This window comes from Brachycentrus maculatus, unplaced genomic scaffold (genome assembly GCF_059751285.1).
Source record: "Brachycentrus maculatus isolate JH-2025_06_01 unplaced genomic scaffold, ASM5975128v1 h1tg000405l, whole genome shotgun sequence".
In the NCBI taxonomy this organism is placed as follows: Eukaryota; Metazoa; Arthropoda; class Insecta; order Trichoptera; family Brachycentridae; genus Brachycentrus; species Brachycentrus maculatus.
In genome coordinates this window covers 573107-595498 of record NW_028281154.1, presented here as the reverse complement: position 1 = coordinate 595498, position 22392 = coordinate 573107, and the positions used below count along the sequence as shown (strand labels likewise).

The following is a 22392-nucleotide window of genomic DNA, read 5'->3' as shown; positions in this document are numbered from 1 at the left end:
ACCATTTGTATTACGGCTCTTTAGGCATGACCTGCATACATGTTAATTCTTTTTTTTTTATAATTTTTTTTTGTTTTTTTTTTATTATTAGTTATCATACATTATATACAATATATACAATAACAATTTACAATATAAAGATTTTATAATAAAAATAATTACACCTGGACTTTAATTAGTTCACTTTCTACCTTGTCCCTTCCAACGAGAAGCAACCATCGACGGACACTGTTCTTGTTTTTTGCTTGGGAAATACCACTATTTCTAAAAATCTCAATGTATTTCGATGCATTCTGCATTATTTCTAAACACGGTGTTTTTACAAAACTAAAAAGAATCCCAAACCTGAGCTGATTGAAATATGTAAACCGAATAGTTTTCTAAGCAAAGAATATCATTTGTTTATCCTGAATACAGACCAAGTAATTTACAGTTTTAATTTTAGTTTTACTTGGCAAATACATTGGTATCATAAATCAAAGTAGGACACAAAATGCCGAACCCTCTTCTAGTGGAACGGAAGGTCTACTGATGACAGTCAACAGTCCGCCTTCTCCTGAGGAGTTTCACGTGGTTTCCTCCCAGCAATGAGCAAATGCAGAGAAGTTCCTATTTGACCCACACTAGATGATCCCTCCTGTTCCCAACACAGATTCAAATAAAAACATATTTAATTAGCTAGAAGAAACAAAAATCCACTAAATGATCTAATAAACCTTGTACATAATAAGCAAGGTAAATAATAAATGCAATTCCCATCTAAAAAAAAAAACTTGGCAAATACCACTTCTTAAGGAAAAAGTGGTATTTACCGAGTGATATTTATATTGAAAATGGTTAGATATTACAAAGTTACTGCCGAATTCATTAATCCAATTTACCTTTACTAATGCATAAGGGAAATATAATTGATTTGCTGCATACCCTACGATATCAAAAGTTGATATTTTTTATGAACATGACTTGATGTCTGATGGTTTTGTTTTATCTTTCTATTTTTTTGTTGTCCACCTCCGTAGTGTAATGTTCAGCGCGCTCGGCTACCGTTCTGGAAGTCCCGGGTTTGAATCCCAAGGGGGGTAAAATAAATATAAGTAATTTTTTCTCTGTCATATTTATTCAATATTACCCTGGACTAGTGCCTGAAGTGGAGGGCTGATCACCTTTCCTTCATGTGTAAACGTTCAAGATAACACAGCGTTTATATGATTATGATTACTATGCACCATTGGGGTGCGGATAAGGGTTTTATTATTATTATTATATATTTTTTGTATAAAATGATTATATAGACTTCCTTTTGACTGTTTCTTTTACATATTTATTTCTTATATATTTGTGTAAATGAAAAAAGTGTAATTGGGCAAACAGTAATTTGAAAATGAAAAAGAAAAACATGCCATATGGACACAATTTAGGAGAAGATAGATTTAGATGTTTGAGGTCCCGGTTCGATTCCTAGAGGGGATCAGAATATAGCTAACTGATTCATTATTCATATATTTTTAATATCACCCTGGAGTGGTTCCTGAAGCGCACGACTGATCGCCATGATTTCAAATAATGAATGATAACAAAATAACACTGATTTGAGTGTGGATAAGGATTAGAAAAGATTAAGATAGGTTGGATTTTTTTATGGAGTGACCTATGCACTATTGGCTTCAGGTGAGGGTCAGAAGAAGAAAAATATACCTAGCAGCAGGTTAAAGTATGTTTTGTTTGAGTAAGACGCTGTGCACCCAAATAATTAAGATATAATAAAATATTTATTGTGATTTTAAAACAAAGTTACATTTTAATTATAAAATGGAAAATCACAAAGTTAGTGCTTCAAATACAAATTACACTTGAATCGCATAAAAAAGACTTGGAGTACATACAAAACTGAGGGATAGGTTCCATTATTTTTAATCACCGTCATACGGTGTTTGAAAATGAAGCGGAATGCATCGAAACACGTGTCACAGTGGATTTTAAGAAATAGTGATATTTACTAAGTAAACAATTAATTTTTTTTAAAATCAATCAATTTAATCATGGTTGTGTAGCGCTCTCCATTGACCGTAACAGTCTGACCGACATCGTCTTTAAAAAAATATGGGCCAATGATTCCACATGCCCATAAAGCACACTAAACAGTGACTTTTAATGAAATTAAGGGAGTCTCGACAAAGGCTTCTGGGTTTTCTCCACTCCAAATTCGGAAATTCTCCTTATTGCCATTTAACCAAAAATGTGCCTCATCGGTGACCAAAATTTTGCGTTGAAAAAGAGTATCAAGCTGAATATCGTTTCGGCCCATTCACTGGGCCGGTATACTGGGTATACTGGGTATACTACTGGGATGGTAATTCGGTACATTCATGGTGAAATGGCAAAACGCACTGACTGCAAATCAACTGTTAACTGTCAAATTGAGTCTGTATAAGTACAGTTGATTTGATTAGATTTAACAGAAGCACATCAATTTTGCGGGAAATTTGAATTTGTATACCCCTAAAAAACATCCTATATATCATATAAGTTTTAATTTCTCATATATGGCTTCTTTTGTTAGTTTTATTAAGAGTTTTTTTTTTATATCTATAAGAAATTTTTATATCTGTAGGATTAATTCCAAATAATTATAATTTTGTTATAATTGTTTTCTTATCTCGGTGTTGCACTTTGGTATCGTGTACATACTTATTTTCAATTTTATTTTATGTTCAAATAATACGTTCCTATGTTTTCAGAATATATGAAGGAATATATCATGCCACTCCGAAGTGATACTCGTACATGTTATAAAAAATTGACACAAGGGAAAAAGTGACAATGTGTGGTTAGCTTAACATACAAGCGGAGCATCTCAATATTGATATATCTCGGGAAAATCTGTGTTAAGGAAATTGCTTTTCTGTATCTTGGTCATATTATTACATGCTTCGTTTCACGTAAATCCTTGAAGGTAGATTATTTATTTTTAAAAAAGGCTCAAGGATCAAACTGATGTACGAGTAGATTATTTTCACGTTCTTGATTACATAACATATCTTTTAACTTTCTAACTAACCATCACGCCGCTTGCTGCTGGAGTAGGCAGAGATAATAGAACGCCACACCAAATGACTTTGCATTATCCGCCTCTCCCACATTCATGCGTATCCTCATACATAATAATGAAATAAATAATAATAAAACCCTTATCCGCACCCCAATGGTGCATAGGGCACTGCATCATATATACGCAGAGTTTTCATGATCATTCACAAACGAAGGAAAGGTGATCAGCCCTCTGCTTCAGGTACCAATCCAGGGGAATATTGAATAAATATTAGAGTGAAAAAATCATTTTTATTTATATGACCCCCCCTGGGAATCGAATCCAGGACCTCCAGAACAGTAGCGTACTGACCATGAATTACACTACGCAGGCGGTCTTTATGCCTTTGTGATAATAATTGTTTTTTTTTCTTATACAAAAAAAAATCTCTCGAAGTCGAAGTCGAAATGCAATCTCTTAGAAGAATGTGCGACAAAACGATGTATGATAGATGTACGAATAGTGAAATAAGGAAGGAATGCAAAGCTGAGATAAGCATTATCGATAAAATTAATAAAGGTGTGTTGAGATGGTTTGGACATGTAGAACGAATGAGTGAGGAAAGAACGGTAAAACAAATTTATGAGGTGAATGTTAGCGGGAAAAGAAGCAGAGGAAGACCGAGAAAAACATGGCATGATCAGGTATGCCAAATACTTGAAAGTGGTCAGGTTAGGAGTTGTAACAATCGGCGGGTATGTATGAGGAGATGCATGAACGGGGAAGAGGCGAAGAATGTTTGCAAGGACAGAGTGGTGTGGCGCTCTATTCTCTCTGCCTACCCCTGCGGGGAAGCGGCGTGATGGTTAGTTAGTTAGTTAGTTAGTTAAAAAAAATCTTTGAAATATTGTAGCATTTCTTATTAAATTTTAATATAAATGGTATAATAGGCAAGTAATACAACCTTCTCTTTGAATGAGTAAATAGTACTATATAATACTGTAAATATGAGAGGTAAATTACGATTTAAATGATTTATAAACAGCATACACATAATTCAAACACAAACGTAATTCAAATAAAATGCGTTATAAATACAAGCGAGTTATAATAACAATAAAGTCTATCTTCATGAAAGAAATATAATAATACTATTCTCTCGTGAGAGAGGCAAAGCTCAACACGCGATCCAAAATGGAAACCAAACACAAAATATTATTTACTTGTGTTTTAATTGCGGTAAGTAAACATTGTATTTTTTTATGTTTTATATCGGGTGTTATGTAAAATAAGGAGAATGGTCAACGTAATGACTTCAGGGGAAAAATACGCTTCGTAATTTTGATCAATGATGGAAAATACAAACAAGTGTATGCAGAAAACATGGGTAATTTTAAACAAATTTTCTCATCGAAGATGTATTAATTTTTTTTAATTTTAGTTTTATGATTATATTATTCAACCATATCCGCTCCCTAGGTGGAGCATATGGAGTCCACAAACTGTCTCCATGCTTTTCTATCGGCTGCCAGCTCCCTTGCATCCTCCATCCTCAGATCCGCGTCCCGAGGTTCTGACGAGAACTGCCGACGAATCGTCAGCAGTGGTCGTCATGTGCGACGCGAACCTGATGCCTTGTAAAAGATGCAAGCTTGATTAAGGCTCTCAGGAGGCATGCGGAGTACATGGCCAAGCCAACTGAATCGCCTTTTCTTGACGACAGTTATAGTTTTTTTTTAAATACCACTATTTCTTAAAATCTATTGTGAAACGTGTTTCCATGCATTCCATATGTGAAGTTAATTCCAAATTTTAGAATTCCTTGGGACGTTGAAGGTTGAAAAGGGGGCAGGAACATGTGTCACAGTAGATTTTAAGAAATAGTGGTATTTACTAAGAAAATCTTAAATTAAAAAATAGATTACCACGAAGTGACTGTCAAATCAATTAATGAAATTGAAAATTTATGGATTTTTGGTGGAAAAGTAATTTTTAAATACATTCACGTCTGGAGTAAAGCATTCGTCTCCTGTTTTATGAATTCTACATCACGTTAATCTATTGTATTTTCTATGAAATATTCTAATTTCTATGAACTATATATATATATATATATATATATATATATATATATATATATATATATATATATATATATATATATATAAATATATATATATATAAATATATATATATATATATATATATATATATCTATATATATATATATATATATATATATATGTATGTATATATATATATATATATATATATATATATATATATATATATATATATATATATATATATATATATATATTTATATATATATATATATTTATATATATATATATATATTTATATATATATATATATATTTAAATATATATAAATATATATATATATATATATATATATATATATATATATATATATATATATATATATATATATATATATATATATATATATATATATATATATATATATATATATATATATATATATATATATATATATATATATATATATATATATATATATATATATATATATATATATATATATATATATATATATATATATATATATATATATATATATATATATATATATATATATATATATATATATATATATATATATATATATATATATATATATATATATATATATATATATATATATATATATATATATATATATATATATATATATATATATATATATATATATATATATATATATATATATATATATATGAAGGCAAGGTGATCTTAGGCTACAAAACATATCATTGATGAGAAATCTGTTTTAAAATTTGCGAAGTTTATAAGAATAATTATATTTTCTTTACAATTTTATACCACCCTACATTAAAGAAAGAGAAAAATACGTTTTTATTTATATATTACAAAGTAGTTCTCCGCTATCCCAATTGTAATGAATCAACCTTGTTGCAGTGATAACATAAATAGTTACTTAGAAAACTTGTCAAATAAAATATTTACAGGTACGGTTTGATCCCGATTATCTGTGATAGAATCAAGCGGATGGCAAATTCAAAAGGAGTTAATTTATTTAAATAACTCATAACTTATTTCAGTAAAAAAAATTCCGATCGATAATTATCTCAACCAAAAGAAAAACTATATTGATAAATTGATGATCGACTATAAATATAATATAAATTGACTTTTAAACTTGCTCTTTAAATAAAATAATTGAATTTATTTAAATAATGTTTAATTTAATATTGCATATAATATGTAAATAATTTATTAAATTTTACGTATTAAAAAAAAATAGAGGTCCTTTTTTGTCAATATTATCTAAATATATAAACATTTTATACAACTCAGATGGGGTAGCATTTTAAATTCAAGTTAAAGACCTGTGTAATGATCCTTCCCTCTAATGAACGTATTACTAAAAAATTATTAACTTTTTGATAAAACAAAATTTAAAGGAAAAAGAAAAGGATAAAACCATTAGAAAAGATAATTCTATAAAATCCAGATAAAAATGTTAGATGCTACTAAATGTTGTTAATACAGAATAATTTTTTTTTGTTTATTTCAGATAACTGTGCTCCAGAATGTACATTTACAAGAACTCATTGACTGTGAGGGCAAAACGTTCTTCTGCACAAGTAATACGACATATTTAGAATGCGTTTTCGATGGGACAAATATGTTAGCATTAGGAGATGAACAAACATGCGACGCCGAAACGTTTTGTGATAAAAATAATGAGTTTCAATGTCAATACATCATAACAACGATAAATCCAACAACACCTCAGAAAATTGTAACCACACCTAAAGTTATAACGACGAAGAAGCCTACAACACCGCAGATAATTGTAACCACAGCTAAAGTTATGACGACGAAGAATCCAACGACACCTCAGAAAATTGTAACCACGCCGAAAATAATAACGACGAAGAATCCAACGACACCCCAGAAAACAGTAACCACACCTAAAGTTCTAACGACGAAGAATCCAACTACCACGCAGAAAATCGTAACCACACCTAAGGTAATAACGACGAAGAAGCCCACAACACCGCAGAAAATTGTAACCACAGCTAAAGTTATAACAACGAAGAATCCAACGACACCCCAGAAAATAGTAACCACACCTAAAGTAATAACGACGAAGAATCCAACGACACATCAGAAAATTGTAACCACACCTAAAGTTATAACGACGAAGAATCCAACGACACCTCAGAAAATTGTAACCACACCTAAAGTAATAACGACGAAGAATCCAACGACACCTCAGAAAATTGTAACCACACCTAAAGTTCTAACGACGAAGAATCCAACTACAACGCAGAAAATCGTAACCACACCTAAGGTAATAACGACGATGAAGCCCACAACACCGCAGAAAATTGTAACCACAGCTAAAATTATAACAACGAAGAATCCAACAACACCGCAGAAAATAGTAACCACACCTAAAGTTATAACGACGAAGAATCCAACGACACCTCAGAAAATTGTAACCACACCTAAAGTTCTAACGACGAAGAATCCAACGACACCTCAGAAAATAGTAACCACACCTAAAGTTCTAACGACGAAGAATCCAACTACAACGCAGAAAATCGTAACCACACCAAAGGTAATAACGACTAAAAATCCAACAACACCGCAGAAAATTGTAACCACACCTAAAGTTATAACGACGAAGAATCCAACGACACTTCAGAAAATTGTAACCACACCTAAATTAATAACGACCAAGAATCCTACGACACCTCAGAAAATTGTAACCACACCTAAAGCAATAACGACGAAGAATCCAACAACACCCCAGAAAATAGTAACCACACCTAAAGTTATAACGATGAAAAATCCAACGACAACGCAGAAAATCGTAACCACACCTAAGGTAACGACGACTAAAAATCCAACAACACCGCAGAAAATTGTAACCACACCTAAATTAATAACGACCAAGAATCCTACGACACCTCAGAAAATTGTAACCACACCTAAAGCAATAACGACGAAGAATCCAACAACACCCCAGAAAATAGTAACCACACCTAAAGTTATAACGATGAAAAATCCAACGACAACGCAGAAAATCGTAACCACACCTAAGGTAACAAAGACTAAAAATCCAACAACACCGCAGAAAATTGTAACCACACCTAAAGTTATAACGACGAAGAATCCAACGACACCTCAGATAATTGTAACCACTCCTAAAGTAATAACGACGAAGAATCCAACGACACCTCAGAAAATTGTAACCACACCTAAAGTAATAACGACAAAGAATCCAATGACACCTCAGAAAATTGTTACAACATCTAAATTAATAACGACCAAGAATCCTACGACACCTCAGAAAATTGTAACCACACTTAAAACAATAACAACGAAGAATCCAACGACACCCCAAAAAATAGTAACGACACCTATAGTAATAACGATGAAGAATCCAACGACACCTAAGAAAATTGTAACCACACCTAAAGTTATAACGACGAAGAATCCAACGACAACGCAGAAAATCGTAACCACACCTAAGGTAATAACGACTAAAAATCCAACAACACCGCAGAAAGTAGTAACCACACCTAAAGTTATAACGACGAAGAATCCAACGACAACGCAGAAAATCGTAACCACACCTAAGGTAATAACGACTAAAAATCCAACAACACCGCAGAAAATTGTAACCACACCTAAAGTTATAACGACGAAGAATCCAACGACAACGCAGATAATCGTAACCACACCAAAGGTAATAACGACTAAAAATCCAACAACACCGCAGAAAATTGTAACCACACCTAAAGTTATAACGACGAAGAATCCAACGACAACGCAGATAATCGTAACCACGCCTAAGGTTATACCGACTAAAAATCCAACAACACCGCAGAAAGTAGTAACCACACCTAAAGTTATAACGACGAAGAATCCAACGACACCTCAGAAAATTGTGACGACACCGAAAGTAATAACTACGAAGAATCCGACGACTCCTCAGAAAATTGTAACCACACCTAAAGTTATAACGACGAAGAATCCAACGACACCTCAGAAAATTGTAACCACACCAGTAATAACGACAAAGAATCCAACAACACCTCAGAAAATTGTAACCACACCTAAATTAATAACGACCAAGAATCCTACGACACCTCAGAAAATTGCAACCACACCTAAAGCAATAACGACGAAGAATCCAACGACACCTCAGAAAATTGTAACCACACCTAAAGTAATAACGACGAAGAATCCAACGACGCTGCAGAAAGTAGTAACCACACCTAATGTTATAACGACGAAGAATCCAACGACACCTCAGAAAATTATCACTACACCTAAAGTTATAACGACGAAGAATCCAACGACACCTCAGAAAATTGTTACCACACCTAAATTAATAACGACTAAAAATCCAACAACACCGCAGAAAGTTGTAACCACACCTAAAGTTATAACGACGAAGAATCCAACGACAACGCAGAAAATCGTAACCACACCTAAGGTTATAACAACTGAAAATCCAACAACACCGCAGAAAGTAGTAACCACACCGAAAGTTATAACGACGAAGAATCCAACGACACCTCAGAAAATTGTGACCACACCGAAAGTAATAACGACGAAGAATCCAACGACACCTCAGAAAATTGTAACTACACCTAAAGTTATAACGACGAAGAATCCAACGACACCCCAGAAAATAGTAACCACACCTAAAGTTATAACGACGAAGAATCTAACAACAACGCAGAAAATCGTAACCACACCTAAGATAATAACGACGAAGAATCCAACGACACCCCAGAAAATAGTTACCACACCTAAAGTTATAACGACGAAGAATCCAACAACACCCCAGAAAATAGTAACCACACCTAAAATTATAACGACGAAGAATCCAATAACAACGCAGAAAATCGTAACCACACCTAAGATAATAACGACGAAGAATCCAACGACACCTCAGAAAATTGTAACCACACCTAAATTAATAACGACCAAGAATCCTACGACACCTCAGAAAATTGTAACCACACTTAAAACAATAACGACGAAGAATCCAACGACACCCCAGAAAATAGTAACCACACCTAAAGTTATAACGACGAAGAATTCAACAACAACGCAGAAAATCGTAACCACACCTAAGATAATAACGACGAAGAATCCAACGACACCCCAGAAAATAGTAACCACACCTAAAGTTATAACGACGAAGAATCCAACGACACCTCAGAAAATTGTAACCACACCTAAATTAATAACGACCAAGAATCCTACGACACCTCAGAAAATTGTAACCACACTTAAAGTAATAACGACGAAGAATCCAACGACAACGCAGAAAATTGTAACCACACCTAAGGTAATAACGACTAAAAATCCAACAACACCGCAGAAAGTAGTAACCACACCTAAAGTCATAACGACGAAGAATCCAACGACAACGCAGAAAACCGTAACTACAGCTAAAGTTATAACGACAAAGAATCCTACGACACCCCAGAAAGTAGTAACCACACCTAAAGTTATAACGACGAAGAATCCAACGACACCTCAGAAAATTGTAACCACACCTAAATTAATAACGACCAAGAATCCTACTACACCTCAGAAAATTGTAACCACACCTAAAGTAATAACGACGAAGAATCCAACGACATCTCAGAAAATTGTAACCACACCTAAAATTATAACGACGAAAAATCCAACGACAACGCAGAAAATCGTAACCACACCTAAGGTAATAACGACTAAAATTGCAACCACACCTAAAGTTATAACGACGAAGAATCCAACGACACCTCAGAAAATTGTAACCACACCAGTACTAACGACAAAGAATCCAACGACACCTCAGAAAATTGTAACCACACCTAAATTAATAACGACCAAGAATCCTACGACACCTCAGAAAATTGTAACCACACCTAAAGTAATAACGACGAAGAATCCAACAACGATGCAGAAAGTTGTAACCACACCTAATGTTATAACGACGAAGAATCCAACGACACCTCAGAAAATTGTCACTTCACCTAAAGTAATAACGACGAAGAATCCAACTACACCTCAGAAAATTGTTACCACACCTAAATTAATAACGACTAAAAATCCAACAACACCGCTGAAAGTTGTAACCACACCTAAAGTTATAACGACGAAAAATCCAACGACAACGCAGAAAATCGTAACCACACCTAAGGTTATAACAACTAAAAATCCAACAACACCGCAGAAAGTAGTAACCACACCTAAAGTTATAACGACGAAGAATCCAACGACACCTCAGAAAATTGTGACCACACCTAAAGTAATAACGACGAAGAATCCAACGACACCTCAGAAAATTGTAACTACACCTAAAGTTATAACGACAAGGAATCCAACGACAACGCAGAAAATCGTAACCACACCTAAGGTAATAACGACTAAAAATCCAACAACACCGCATAAAATTGAAACCACACCTAAAGTAATAACGACGAAGAATCCAACGACGACGCAGAAAGTAGTAACCACACCTAAAGTAATAACGACGAAGAATCCAACGACAACGCAGAAAATCGTAACCACACCTAAGGTAATAACGACTAAAAATCCAACAACACCGCAGAAAATTGTAACTACAGCTAAAGTTATAACGACAAAGAATCCAACGACACCCCAGAAAGTAGTAACCACACCTAAAGTTATAACGACGAAGAATCCAACGACACCTAAGAAAATTGTCACCACACCAAAAGTAATAACGACGAAGAATCCAACGACACCTCAGATAATTGTAACCACACCTAAATTAATAACGACCAAGAATCCTACTACACCTCAGAAAATTGTAACCACACCTAAAGTTATAACGACGAAGAATCCAACGACATCTCAGAAAATTGTAACCACACCTAAAGTTATAACGACGAAAAATCCAACGACAACGCAGAAAATCGTAACCACATCTAAGGTTATAACGACTAAAATTGCAACCACACCTAAAGTTATAACGACGAAGAATCCAACGACACCTCAGAAAATTGTAACCACACCAGTAATAACGACAAAGAATCCTACGACACCTCAGAAAATTGTAACCACACCTAAATTAATAACGACCAAGAATCCTACGACACCTCAGAAAATTGTAACCACACCTAAAGTAATAACGACGAAGAATCCAACGACGATGCAGAAAGTAGTAACCACACCTAATGTTATAACGACGAAGAATCCAACGACACCTCAGAAAATTGTCACTACACCTAAAGTAATAACGACGAAGAATCTAACGACACCTCAGAAAATTGTTACCACACCTAAATTAATAACGACTAAAAATCCAACAACACCGCAGAAAGTAGTAACCACACCTAAAGTTATAACGACGAAGAATCCAACGACAACGCAGAAAATCGTAACCACACCTAAGGTTATAACAACTAAAAATCCAACAACACCGCAGAAAGTAGTAACCACACCGAAAGTTATAACGACGAAGAATCCAACGACACCTCAGAAAATTGTGACCACACCTAAAGTAATAACGACGAAGAATCCAACGACACCTCAGAAAATTGTAACTACACCTAAAGTTATAACGACGAAGAATCCAACGACAACGCAGAAAATCGTAACCACACCTAAGGTAATAACGACTAAAAATCCAACAACACCGCATAAAATTGTAACCACACCTAAAGTAATAACGACGAAGAATCCAACGACGACGCAGAAAGTAGTAACCACACCTAAAGTTATAACGACGAAGAATCCAACGACAACGCAGAAAATCGTAACCACACCTAAGGTAATAACGACTAAAAATCCAACAACACCGCAGAAAATTGTAACTACAGCTAAAGTTATAACGACAAAGAATCCAACGACACCCCAGAAAGTAGTAACCACACCTAAAGTTATAACGACGAAGAATCCAACGACACCTCAGAAAATTGTCACCACACCAAAAGTAATAACGACGAAGAATCCAACGACACCTCAGAAAATTGTAACCACACCTAAATTAATAACGACCAAGAATCCTACGACACCTCAGAAAATTGTAACCACAGTAGTGACCACACCTAAAGCAATAACGACGAAGAATCCAACGACACCCCAGAAAATAATAACGACAACGCAGAAAATCGTAACCACACCTAAGGTAATAACGACTAAAAATCCAACAACACCGCAGAAAGTAGTAACCACACCTAAAGTTATAACGACAAAGAATCCAACGACACCCCAGAAAGTAGTAACCACACCTAAAGTTATAACGACGAAGAATCCAACGACACCTCAGAAAATTGTCACCACACCAAAAGTAATAACGACGAAGAATCCAACGACACCTCAGAAAATTGTAACCACACCTAAATTAATAACGACCAAGAATCCTACGACACCTCAAAAAATTGTAACCACACCTAAAGCAATAACGACGAAGAATCCAACGACACCCCAGAAAATCGTAACCACACCTAAGGTAATAACGACTAAAAATCCAACAACACCGCAGAAAATTGTAACCACACCTAAAGTTATAACGACGAAGAATCCAACGACACCACAAAAAATTGTAACCACACCTAAAGTAATAACGACTAAAAATCCAACGACACCCCAGAAAATAGTAACCACACCTAAAGTTATAACGACGAAGAATCCAACGACAACGCAGAAAGTTGTAACCACACTAAAAGTTATAACGACGAAGAATCCAACGACACCACAGAAAATTGTTACCACACGTAAAGTTATAACGACGAAGAATCCAACGACACCGCAGAAAATTGTAACCACACCTAAAGCTATAACGACGAAGAATCCAACAACCACACCAAAAGCTATAACGACGAAGAATCCAACAACACCACAAAAAGTTATAACAACACCAAAAGTTATAACGACTAAGAAGCCCACAACACCACAGAAAATTAAAACAACGAAGAATCCAACAACACTACCAAAAATTTTTACCACACCTAAGAAGCTTACGACAATCATACCAAATTTTATTTGCAAAACTATTGGCCGTTTTATGAGTAATAGACGAACTGATTGCAGAGAATATGTTATTTGTTCTATCAATTCAGCCAAACAGTTGGTGTCAAAATATTATTTATGCCCTGGAACAACCATTTTTGACGTAGTTACTACTAAGTGCACTTTCACTACTGTAGCAACCTGCAAGTCAACACTGACCACTAAGATAATCCCAACAACACCTAAAGCTATAACCACTAAGAAATCCACAACACCAACGAAAATTGTAACCACGCCTAAAGTTATAACAACTAAGAAGCCAACAACACCACAGAAAGTGCAGACGACTAAAGAAAACTTAACAACAAAGAAACCTACAACACAGTTTAAAACGACCCCGAAACACATAGCAACGACTAAGAAACTTACGACAACTATACCAAGTTTTATTTGCAAGTCTGTTGGCAGATTTTTGAGTAATAGACGAACTGATTGCAGGGAATATGTTATTTGTTCTATCAATTCGGCCAAGCAATTAGTGTCAAAATATTATTTATGCCCGTTAACAACCATTTTCGATACAATAACTACTAAATGTACTTTTACTACTGTAGCAACTTGCAAGTCAACACTGACTACTAAGATAATCCCAACAACACCTAAAGCTATAACCACTAAGAAATCCACAACACCAAAGAAAATTGTAACCACGCGTAAAGTTATAACGACTAAGAAGCCAACAACACCACAGAAAGTGCAGACGACTAAACGAAACTTAACGACAAAGAAACCTACAACACTTATTAAAACGACTCCGAAATACATAGCAACGACTAAGAAACTTACGACAACTGTACCAAGTTTTATTTGCAAGTCTGTTGGAAGATTTTTAAGTAATAGACGAACTGATTGCAGGGAATATGTTATTTGTTCTATCAATTCAGCTAAGCAATTGGTGTCAAAATATTATTTATGCCCGGGAACAACTATTTTCGACGTAATGACTACTAAATGCACTTTTACTTCAGTAGCAACTTGCAAGACAACACAGACTACTTTTAAACCCACAGTCAAACCAACTCCAAAACCTACTGTCAAACCAACAACCAAACCTATTTTGAAGACCACGGTTAGACAGACGACTATTAAACCTACTACTCGGAGAGCTGAATACGTCTGTTCTACAGTTGGCCGATTTTTGAGCACACGCAGATCGGACTGTAAGGAATATATCATTTGTTCGTTAAACTCATTGCGACAGCTAGTATCAAAATATTATTTGTGTCCAAGCACAACGATTTTTGACAATGTCACTTCAAAATGCGCTTTTACATCTGTCGCAACTTGTATGACTCGCTTCCCATAAAAGTTTACATATGGGTAAATAATATTGACAAAAATATACATTTTTAAATCTTAAATTAAAAGTAAAATTGCTGAATATATAATTTTGAATATATAGTTCTCAGAACAAACAAATACAAAAACAATTTAATCGAATATTTCGTATTATAAGTTTAATAAATAATATAAGTATTATTACCCGTTGATTTTTATTTATTTATTATTACCTTTAAACTACAGATATATGACAACTTAGCGCTTACCACGAGTAGAACAAACTCTAAACGAAGTCTTTATATATCGTTCATCAAAATTCGTCTACGATGATGGGGATTTCGATGTTCAACTCGACATTGTAAGCGCTAAAATTATCCAACATGATCCAACAAGTCGACATTAATATCGTGGTGTGTCCATCGTTTTGTACAATTTGTCTTTTAAGCTTTGAGCTTTTGAGCTTTGATCTTCTCCTTTTCACTTTTCCTCCCTCGCATCCCTCTTCCCGGTATTTTTTCAAATATAAAATACATTATTATTGTATTATATTACTCATTAAGATTCTGATTTTATTTCATCAAAACATCAACAATATAATTTTTGAACATTGTATTTAGAAAGCTATTATTTTCAATGTATATGATGTAGCTTTTTCAAGTTAAGGATTTGTTCATGTACACTGTCGAAAAATATGGATCGTGATAATTCGGTTACTAGTTCACAGGTCAAATATAAAATGAAAACTTTGTAGGTATGGTTCTCTCTTTGCTTTTTTCCGTCATCATTAATACCATTTAAATAACAAAAAAATCTTTTTCTCTTTATGATGCACAGGTGTTTTAAAAATATACAAATTGAGAAAACTTTTTTTTTCTGAAAGTGTGATATAAAATGGATTTTTAAAAGTTTTTGAATCCATTTTATTGCATTGAAAAGAACTGTGTAAAAAAATTGTGAAAATATAAGGAAAAGTTTTTTTCTGTTAAGTGAAGGGTGATAAATAATGCATTAAAAAAAAATTAATAAAAAAACAAATTTTACTGTCTCACATTATATAAAAAATGCATCACAAGCACCCAGACCAATCGAAAATAAATATGACGTCGCCCACCTTATCAAGCTGATATACCTTGGGAATATTAGAAGGGGATAGGGAGATGAAAGAAAATTCAGCACAAAAAATATACTTAAATTAATTTAATTAAAAATATCAAAATTATACGAAAGCGACTTTAACTTAAACTAATCTTAAATTGCTATCTTAAATTAGCTTAAAATTAATTAACCCTATCTTAAATTAAACTTATTCTAACCTTTGGTGAAAAAGATGCGCAGTGATGTTGGGTGGCCGTGATCCTTTGTGAAAAAGCTGCGCCGTGGATGCTGGGATGAGGTTCTTCTTATGACGGGCCGCCGTGCGATGATTCTTGCTTCTTATCTTCTTCTTCTCCTAGTAGAGCTTCAGCTCTTAATTTGAGGCTTATGACCCGGCGTGGGTTTGCTTTTGATACTCCGGATGAGTAACTCCCTTTTTTCTATCTTCTCTCTCTCCCGGCGTAGAGCTCCCGCTCTTCTCCTCACTTAAGTCTTAAAACCTGGTGTAGGTATGCTCCTTCTAACTGACTGCTCGATCCCCCTGATCTCTCCCGACTGCTCCTTCCAACTCCTCGATCCCACTGATTTCCCGAAATAATCCTTCCAACTCTTCTTCTTCTCTGTGTCTTCAGACTGACCAGCCGTCCGACTGGTCGATCTCCTCTTACGACTTACTCCCTCCAACTGATCCTTCCAATTGTTGGCTTCCAAGTCACTATTCCGACCAACTCTTTTCCGGCCAACTGCCGGCTTCCAAGTCCTGACTTCCAAGTCCCGGCTTCCAAGTCCTCGATCCCACTGATTTCTTCCCGTTATATTCGGTTTCTCTCCTTGAAGATCACGCCCTCGAAACCATTTTTCATTGGCTGACGGTGCGCTTGTATCCACCCCCAAAATTTTCAACGTCTAGACATTTCAATTAGCAAACTTAATTTTATTTGCGCTATATAATACAAAATGCTCTTAGTATATAATAATAAAGACCACCAAAGTTGGCGACAGTTTTTATGATTCAAACCTTTTAAATACATTTTAGTTTTACGACAGGTAAATTATAAAAGGTCGGAGCCATAAAAAATATTTGCGCGCACAGAATTTTTTTTTACCTAAGACTAATTAATTAAATGGATTGATAATTGATTTTTTTAGCCAGCCTGAAAGGATAAACGTGGTTTCACCACGTCAAATATTTCTTGAATTTATTTCGTAATGCCAGTTTCGCAGTCTGCCTAACTACGCCACAGTGCCTGAATTTCGAAACGTATGAATCAATCTTCAGCATATGCTGATTAATTTATTTTATGTTTTAAATAACAATAATAATAAATTCATGAAGTGCAATCAGAATGGCTAAACTGACATTCAATAACGAAATATCATTTTTCACATTTTTCTCAACAAAAAATGATTTTATTTAAAATCATACGTCTTTCTATATCAATGCTGAACGATGACTAACTAAGAGTGTTGAATAAAAAATTAAGCGTTTGAATTTTGGAGTTAGAGAAGTACGAAAATATTTTTTATATTTTTATTTAAGCCTCCACTTGTTTAGAAGTGTAACGAAAAGATTTAGCTAGATTAACTAAAAGATTAGCTAAAAGTAACGAACTGCGAAAAAACCTCCATTTTATAAATAATAGAAAACAGAACAGAGGATACTACGATATATTTTGAGGTATAAGAATCTTTTTAGTACCACAAAAAAGAGGGGGAGAGGAAGATACCCACACGATGGACCGATCAAGCTAAGTCAGCAGGAGGGACCTCGGTGGTTGGAGCGCTACGTGCAGCGCAGTCAAGGGATAATTGGAGAAGAGTCATTGCTTCCATGGGTCACAACCCTCGGTAATGAGGAATAAGACGGAGAAGATATTAAAATGTTATCATTATCATACTAAAAGGGAAAAAAGAAAGATGAAGAGAAAAACAAAGAAATGGCAGCTATTTGGATGATGACCTTGCTTCGAGAGTTATAGAGACAGCTCCATAGACAAGTGCCAGACTCTCAACAATAATAAAAAGTATTAGATGTTTTATAGAATTTACTTCTTCATATAATACAGTATAATTCCCCGTGATTAAGACAAACAAAACTTGGAAATACAAAATTAATAGGAAAATACTATTGTAATACATAAAGTATGATTAAACATAAATATTAAACTTTATAAAATTAAACAACTTTGTTTTAACCATTTTTTTATTATTAGTACACTTTAACCAAAGGGTTTCGACAAGAACTTTGTCATCATTAGGATGAAACTGGTTGGTTAAAGTGTACTAATAATAAAAAAGTGGTAAAAACAAAGTTCTTTAATTTTTATATAGTTTATAAAATGTGCCACAAAGTATCTGCGAAAAACTTTCAAGAAATAAATATTAAAACAAAAAGTATTATTTATAAACTGTTTATTTTTGAATCTTCATAGCTCACATGAAAACATTTATTTTTATTGTTGAAAATATCGAAAGTCCTGAATTGAATCTATTAAAAATATTGATTTCGCGTACTTGAGTACGAATGGAAAAAATCACAAAAATGAGGTAATTTAGTGGTGAAGATCATTTATAACCTCACGCATCCAACATTACCTTTCATGCAACTTCTTAATAGAGTAATATAAGAACATCCGAATTCGCAATGCTTCTTGATCGGATTCCATTTCGTTCCTATTTTCTGACAGTCGAAGTACGAATAGCAGTTCTTTGGATCTTTGACATGTCCGTTCACCAGGCAGTTTGGTGTAGGGGAGCTGCAAGCTTTCATGTCTGTCGTGCATTTTCCAGAAACGGGATCGAACACCATGTATGCCGCGCAAGTCCTCTTTATCTTAGTAGCTCCGTTGCACGTGTAGTAAACCTGGCAATTAGAAGGGTCCCCGAAAGGCTTCGTACTGGGGCAGGCCGTGGGTGGAGCGGGCTTGGGGGTAGTCGTGGGGGGAACGAAGATTTGGCATTGCACATCACTGGTGCTGGAACAAACTGTATTCGGAGGACATTCGTCGTAAACCTCGAACATCACAGAAGTCTTTCCCGTGCCGTCATCGATGCAAGGGACAAAGTGAGTAGAATTTGCGCATAAGAACGCTTTTCCATTACAATCCACTCCGAGTAAATGCGAATTCGTCGAATGAAGCAAACAGGTGACCACGACCTGAAAAAAATAATGATAAATATATACATATGTACTAGAGTCGTTTGCCTAAAAGTATCTCGATAACAGTTTAGTATTTGCTTTCTAGGACAGGATGAATATGATCCAAATAGAAAGAGCAGGGACACAGGTGCTGACTGATATTAAGGTGCCTTATCTGGGATATTGCTCACTCCTTTCAAGAACGTCGTAAATAAAAAAACGACAATTTTCAGTTGTGCATGTTTTTGGAATGCCCAGAAAATGTACTATATCCCAGCAAAAAGGCATATCTTTAACTTAATATTTACCCGCTACAGGACAGAAAGTGTTGTTTTTGCATTTCGAATAAAATATATTGTTTAATTATTTTTTTTAATATGGTAAATATTTTTCAAATTGAAAAAAAACCTTTAGGTTTTACCTAAAAAGATCTATTGCACAGTAAAAACTTCAATAAGTGGCTTGATGTTTATTTTTAATACATTGTATTATATTTTAAACTTTAAAAACGTTCTCCTGAAAAATCAAGTTTTTTTATTTATGACGTTCTTGAAAGGAGTGCTTTAGAGAAGAGAAGTTCTAGCTATTGCACCTAATTATAAAAAGCAAAATAGAGGATCGAAAAGGCGTGAGCAGAAGACAGATCTCCTGGCTCTAGAGTATACGAGATTTAAACAGATTGGGACCGTCGTGGCGCTGTTTAAAGCTGCCCAAGATAAGGACAATTGCTCTCAAGTGATAGTCGTCTTTAGGGAAACCTGACATGATACAAACAGAAGAAGAAGGAGAAGAAGACAGGATATAAATATCAGTTATTGTACTATCTCGATCAAAGAAACAAATGATTATGACGTTCGGTAATGAGCAAAATGACTAAACTGTACCAGACTGACAGCTTCAACCAAACTGAGTTGGCATTGTGCAGTTACAATTCAAAAATTTCTTTCGGCGCACACTTGACCCCAAGTCGAAAACAAGAGTGATATTTTTGTATCGAAAATGCAAACTTCAGTAAACTTAAGCAATTGACTTGGACTTCTTCAAGCTCCTAGTCAGTTGAAAGATAAAATGCAAGAGATTACCCCCACAATTGAATTTCATCTCCATTTCACAAGTGAAAGTCGAAAATATTCATAGAGAAAAATTGTAGTAACTAAAGATGTAAAGCCGCCTCCGTAGTGTAATGGTCAGCACGCTAGGATACCATGCTGGAGGTCCCGGGTTAGATTCCCAAGAAAGTCAACATAAATATCAGTGATTTTTTAGTCTAATATTTATTTCATATGACCCTGGACTGGTACCTGAAGCGGAAGGCTGATCACCTTTCCTTCGTGTATTTAACGATCGAGATAACACTGCTTCTGTATGATGCAGTGTCCTATGCACCATTGGGTGTGGATAAGGGTAAGAAGAAGTAAGATGCAAACAAGTATACATCATAAAGCTTTGGTTCCTGCAATTTTCACCCTTACATTAAAAATACTCGTAATTATAGTTCAAAATGGTGGATAACGGAACAGTCTCTAGATTTTGGATTTTCACTACCAATGACAAAATTTACCGTATACTTTTTTAAATTTCTACTACCAATGACAAAGATTCAATTACAAAAAAACCGAAAATGGTTATGAATCTAACTGGATAGTACGTGAGTATGAAACAATGTATTTGGCGTAAAGTAGACTTTTAGTTAAAATATTTTGAATGTTTTAAATACATATAATCCGTATATATGTAATACATATAATAATTAAATACGTCCGCCTCCGTAGTGTAATGGTCAGCACGCTCGGCTACCGTTCTGGAGGTCCCGGGTTCGATTCGCAAGGGGGGTAAAATAAATATAAGTGATTTTTTCACTGTCATATTTATTCAATATGGACTGGTGCCTGAAGCGGAGGGCTGATCACCTTTCCTTCATGTGTAAAACGATCAAGATAACACTGCGTTTATATGACGCAGTGCCCTATGCACCATTGGGGTGCGGATAAGGGTTTTATATATAAATACATAAAGGTATTTTAATAAAAATATTTTTGAACATACCAAGAAAAACGATGAAACCAATTTCATTTTAAAACGTTTGGTTGCACTCTTCAAGCGGTTGATGGGAAGTATGTGATGTTAGTTCGTTTAAAATCTTCCTTTATATACTAAATCGACGACAGAAGAAAACCACGTAATATTAAATAGATATGATTATCTAAACGTAATTTAAAACATTTCTCAAGTAAATATTTAATGTCATCAAACTTTGCTTAGTCAAGGGCTCTAGGAGTCTGACAGTGATTCAAACGTTAAAAATAGTAAAAACGCAATAATAACAAAAGTGAATATATTATACGTGAATCTTTTAATGTAAATTAAGTATAAAACCATGGAGATCTTTTTAATGTTTGAAGATCTTCTATATAAAAATTCAAAGTTCGTTTATTCAAAATCCTAAATGTCCTAAAGGTATTCACCAATTTCTTTCAAATTTCCGAAACAACTATTTATTTTCAACATTTTGAGTGTGTCCAAATACTTGTTCACAAAATCTGGATTATCTCCAATTACAGGAGTTATTTTCATATTATTTTTTGACATCTCATCAAAGATGAAGAAGAATAATAATGGGTAGAATTGGTGAATGTTACACGTGTGTAAAGTGATCACTTAAACCAGCCTATGAGGGTCGTCAGCCCCGTAAATGCCCAGACTTCCATATTCTTCTTCATCTTTGATGAGATGTCAAAAAATAACTATTTATTTAATTATGAACGTGTTTTTATTTATCTATATGT

At 34.3% G+C, this 22392-nt stretch overlaps 3 protein-coding genes across 3 annotated transcripts; 2 read left to right on the top strand and 1 right to left on the bottom strand.

Annotated features, from left to right (window-relative positions):
* The first annotated feature begins 4187 nt into the window (after positions 1-4187).
* LOC148302848 (uncharacterized) lies at positions 4188-12050 on the top strand. Its single transcript, XM_088270977.1, has 3 exons — positions 4188-4267; positions 6611-11941; positions 12045-12050. The coding sequence occupies exons 1-3, from the start codon at positions 4223-4225 to the stop codon at positions 12048-12050; spliced, it is 5382 nt and encodes a 1793-aa protein (XP_088127103.1). The 5' UTR covers positions 4188-4222.
* Positions 12051-12103: 53 nt separating this feature from the next.
* Positions 12104-15487, top strand: LOC148302847 (uncharacterized). Its single transcript, XM_088270959.1, has one exon. The coding sequence runs from the start codon at positions 12230-12232 to the stop codon at positions 15395-15397; it is 3168 nt and encodes a 1055-aa protein (XP_088127085.1). The 5' UTR covers positions 12104-12229; the 3' UTR covers positions 15398-15487.
* A 3414-nt stretch (positions 15488-18901) lies between these two features.
* On the bottom strand, positions 18902-21744 carry LOC148302846 (uncharacterized). The gene is made up of 2 exons (XM_088270973.1): positions 21653-21744; positions 18902-19624 (listed from the first exon to the last, which is right to left on the bottom strand). The coding sequence occupies exons 1-2, from the start codon at positions 21677-21679 to the stop codon at positions 19037-19039; spliced, it is 615 nt and encodes a 204-aa protein (XP_088127099.1). The 5' UTR covers positions 21680-21744; the 3' UTR covers positions 18902-19036.
* Positions 21745-22392: the final 648 nt, after the last annotated feature.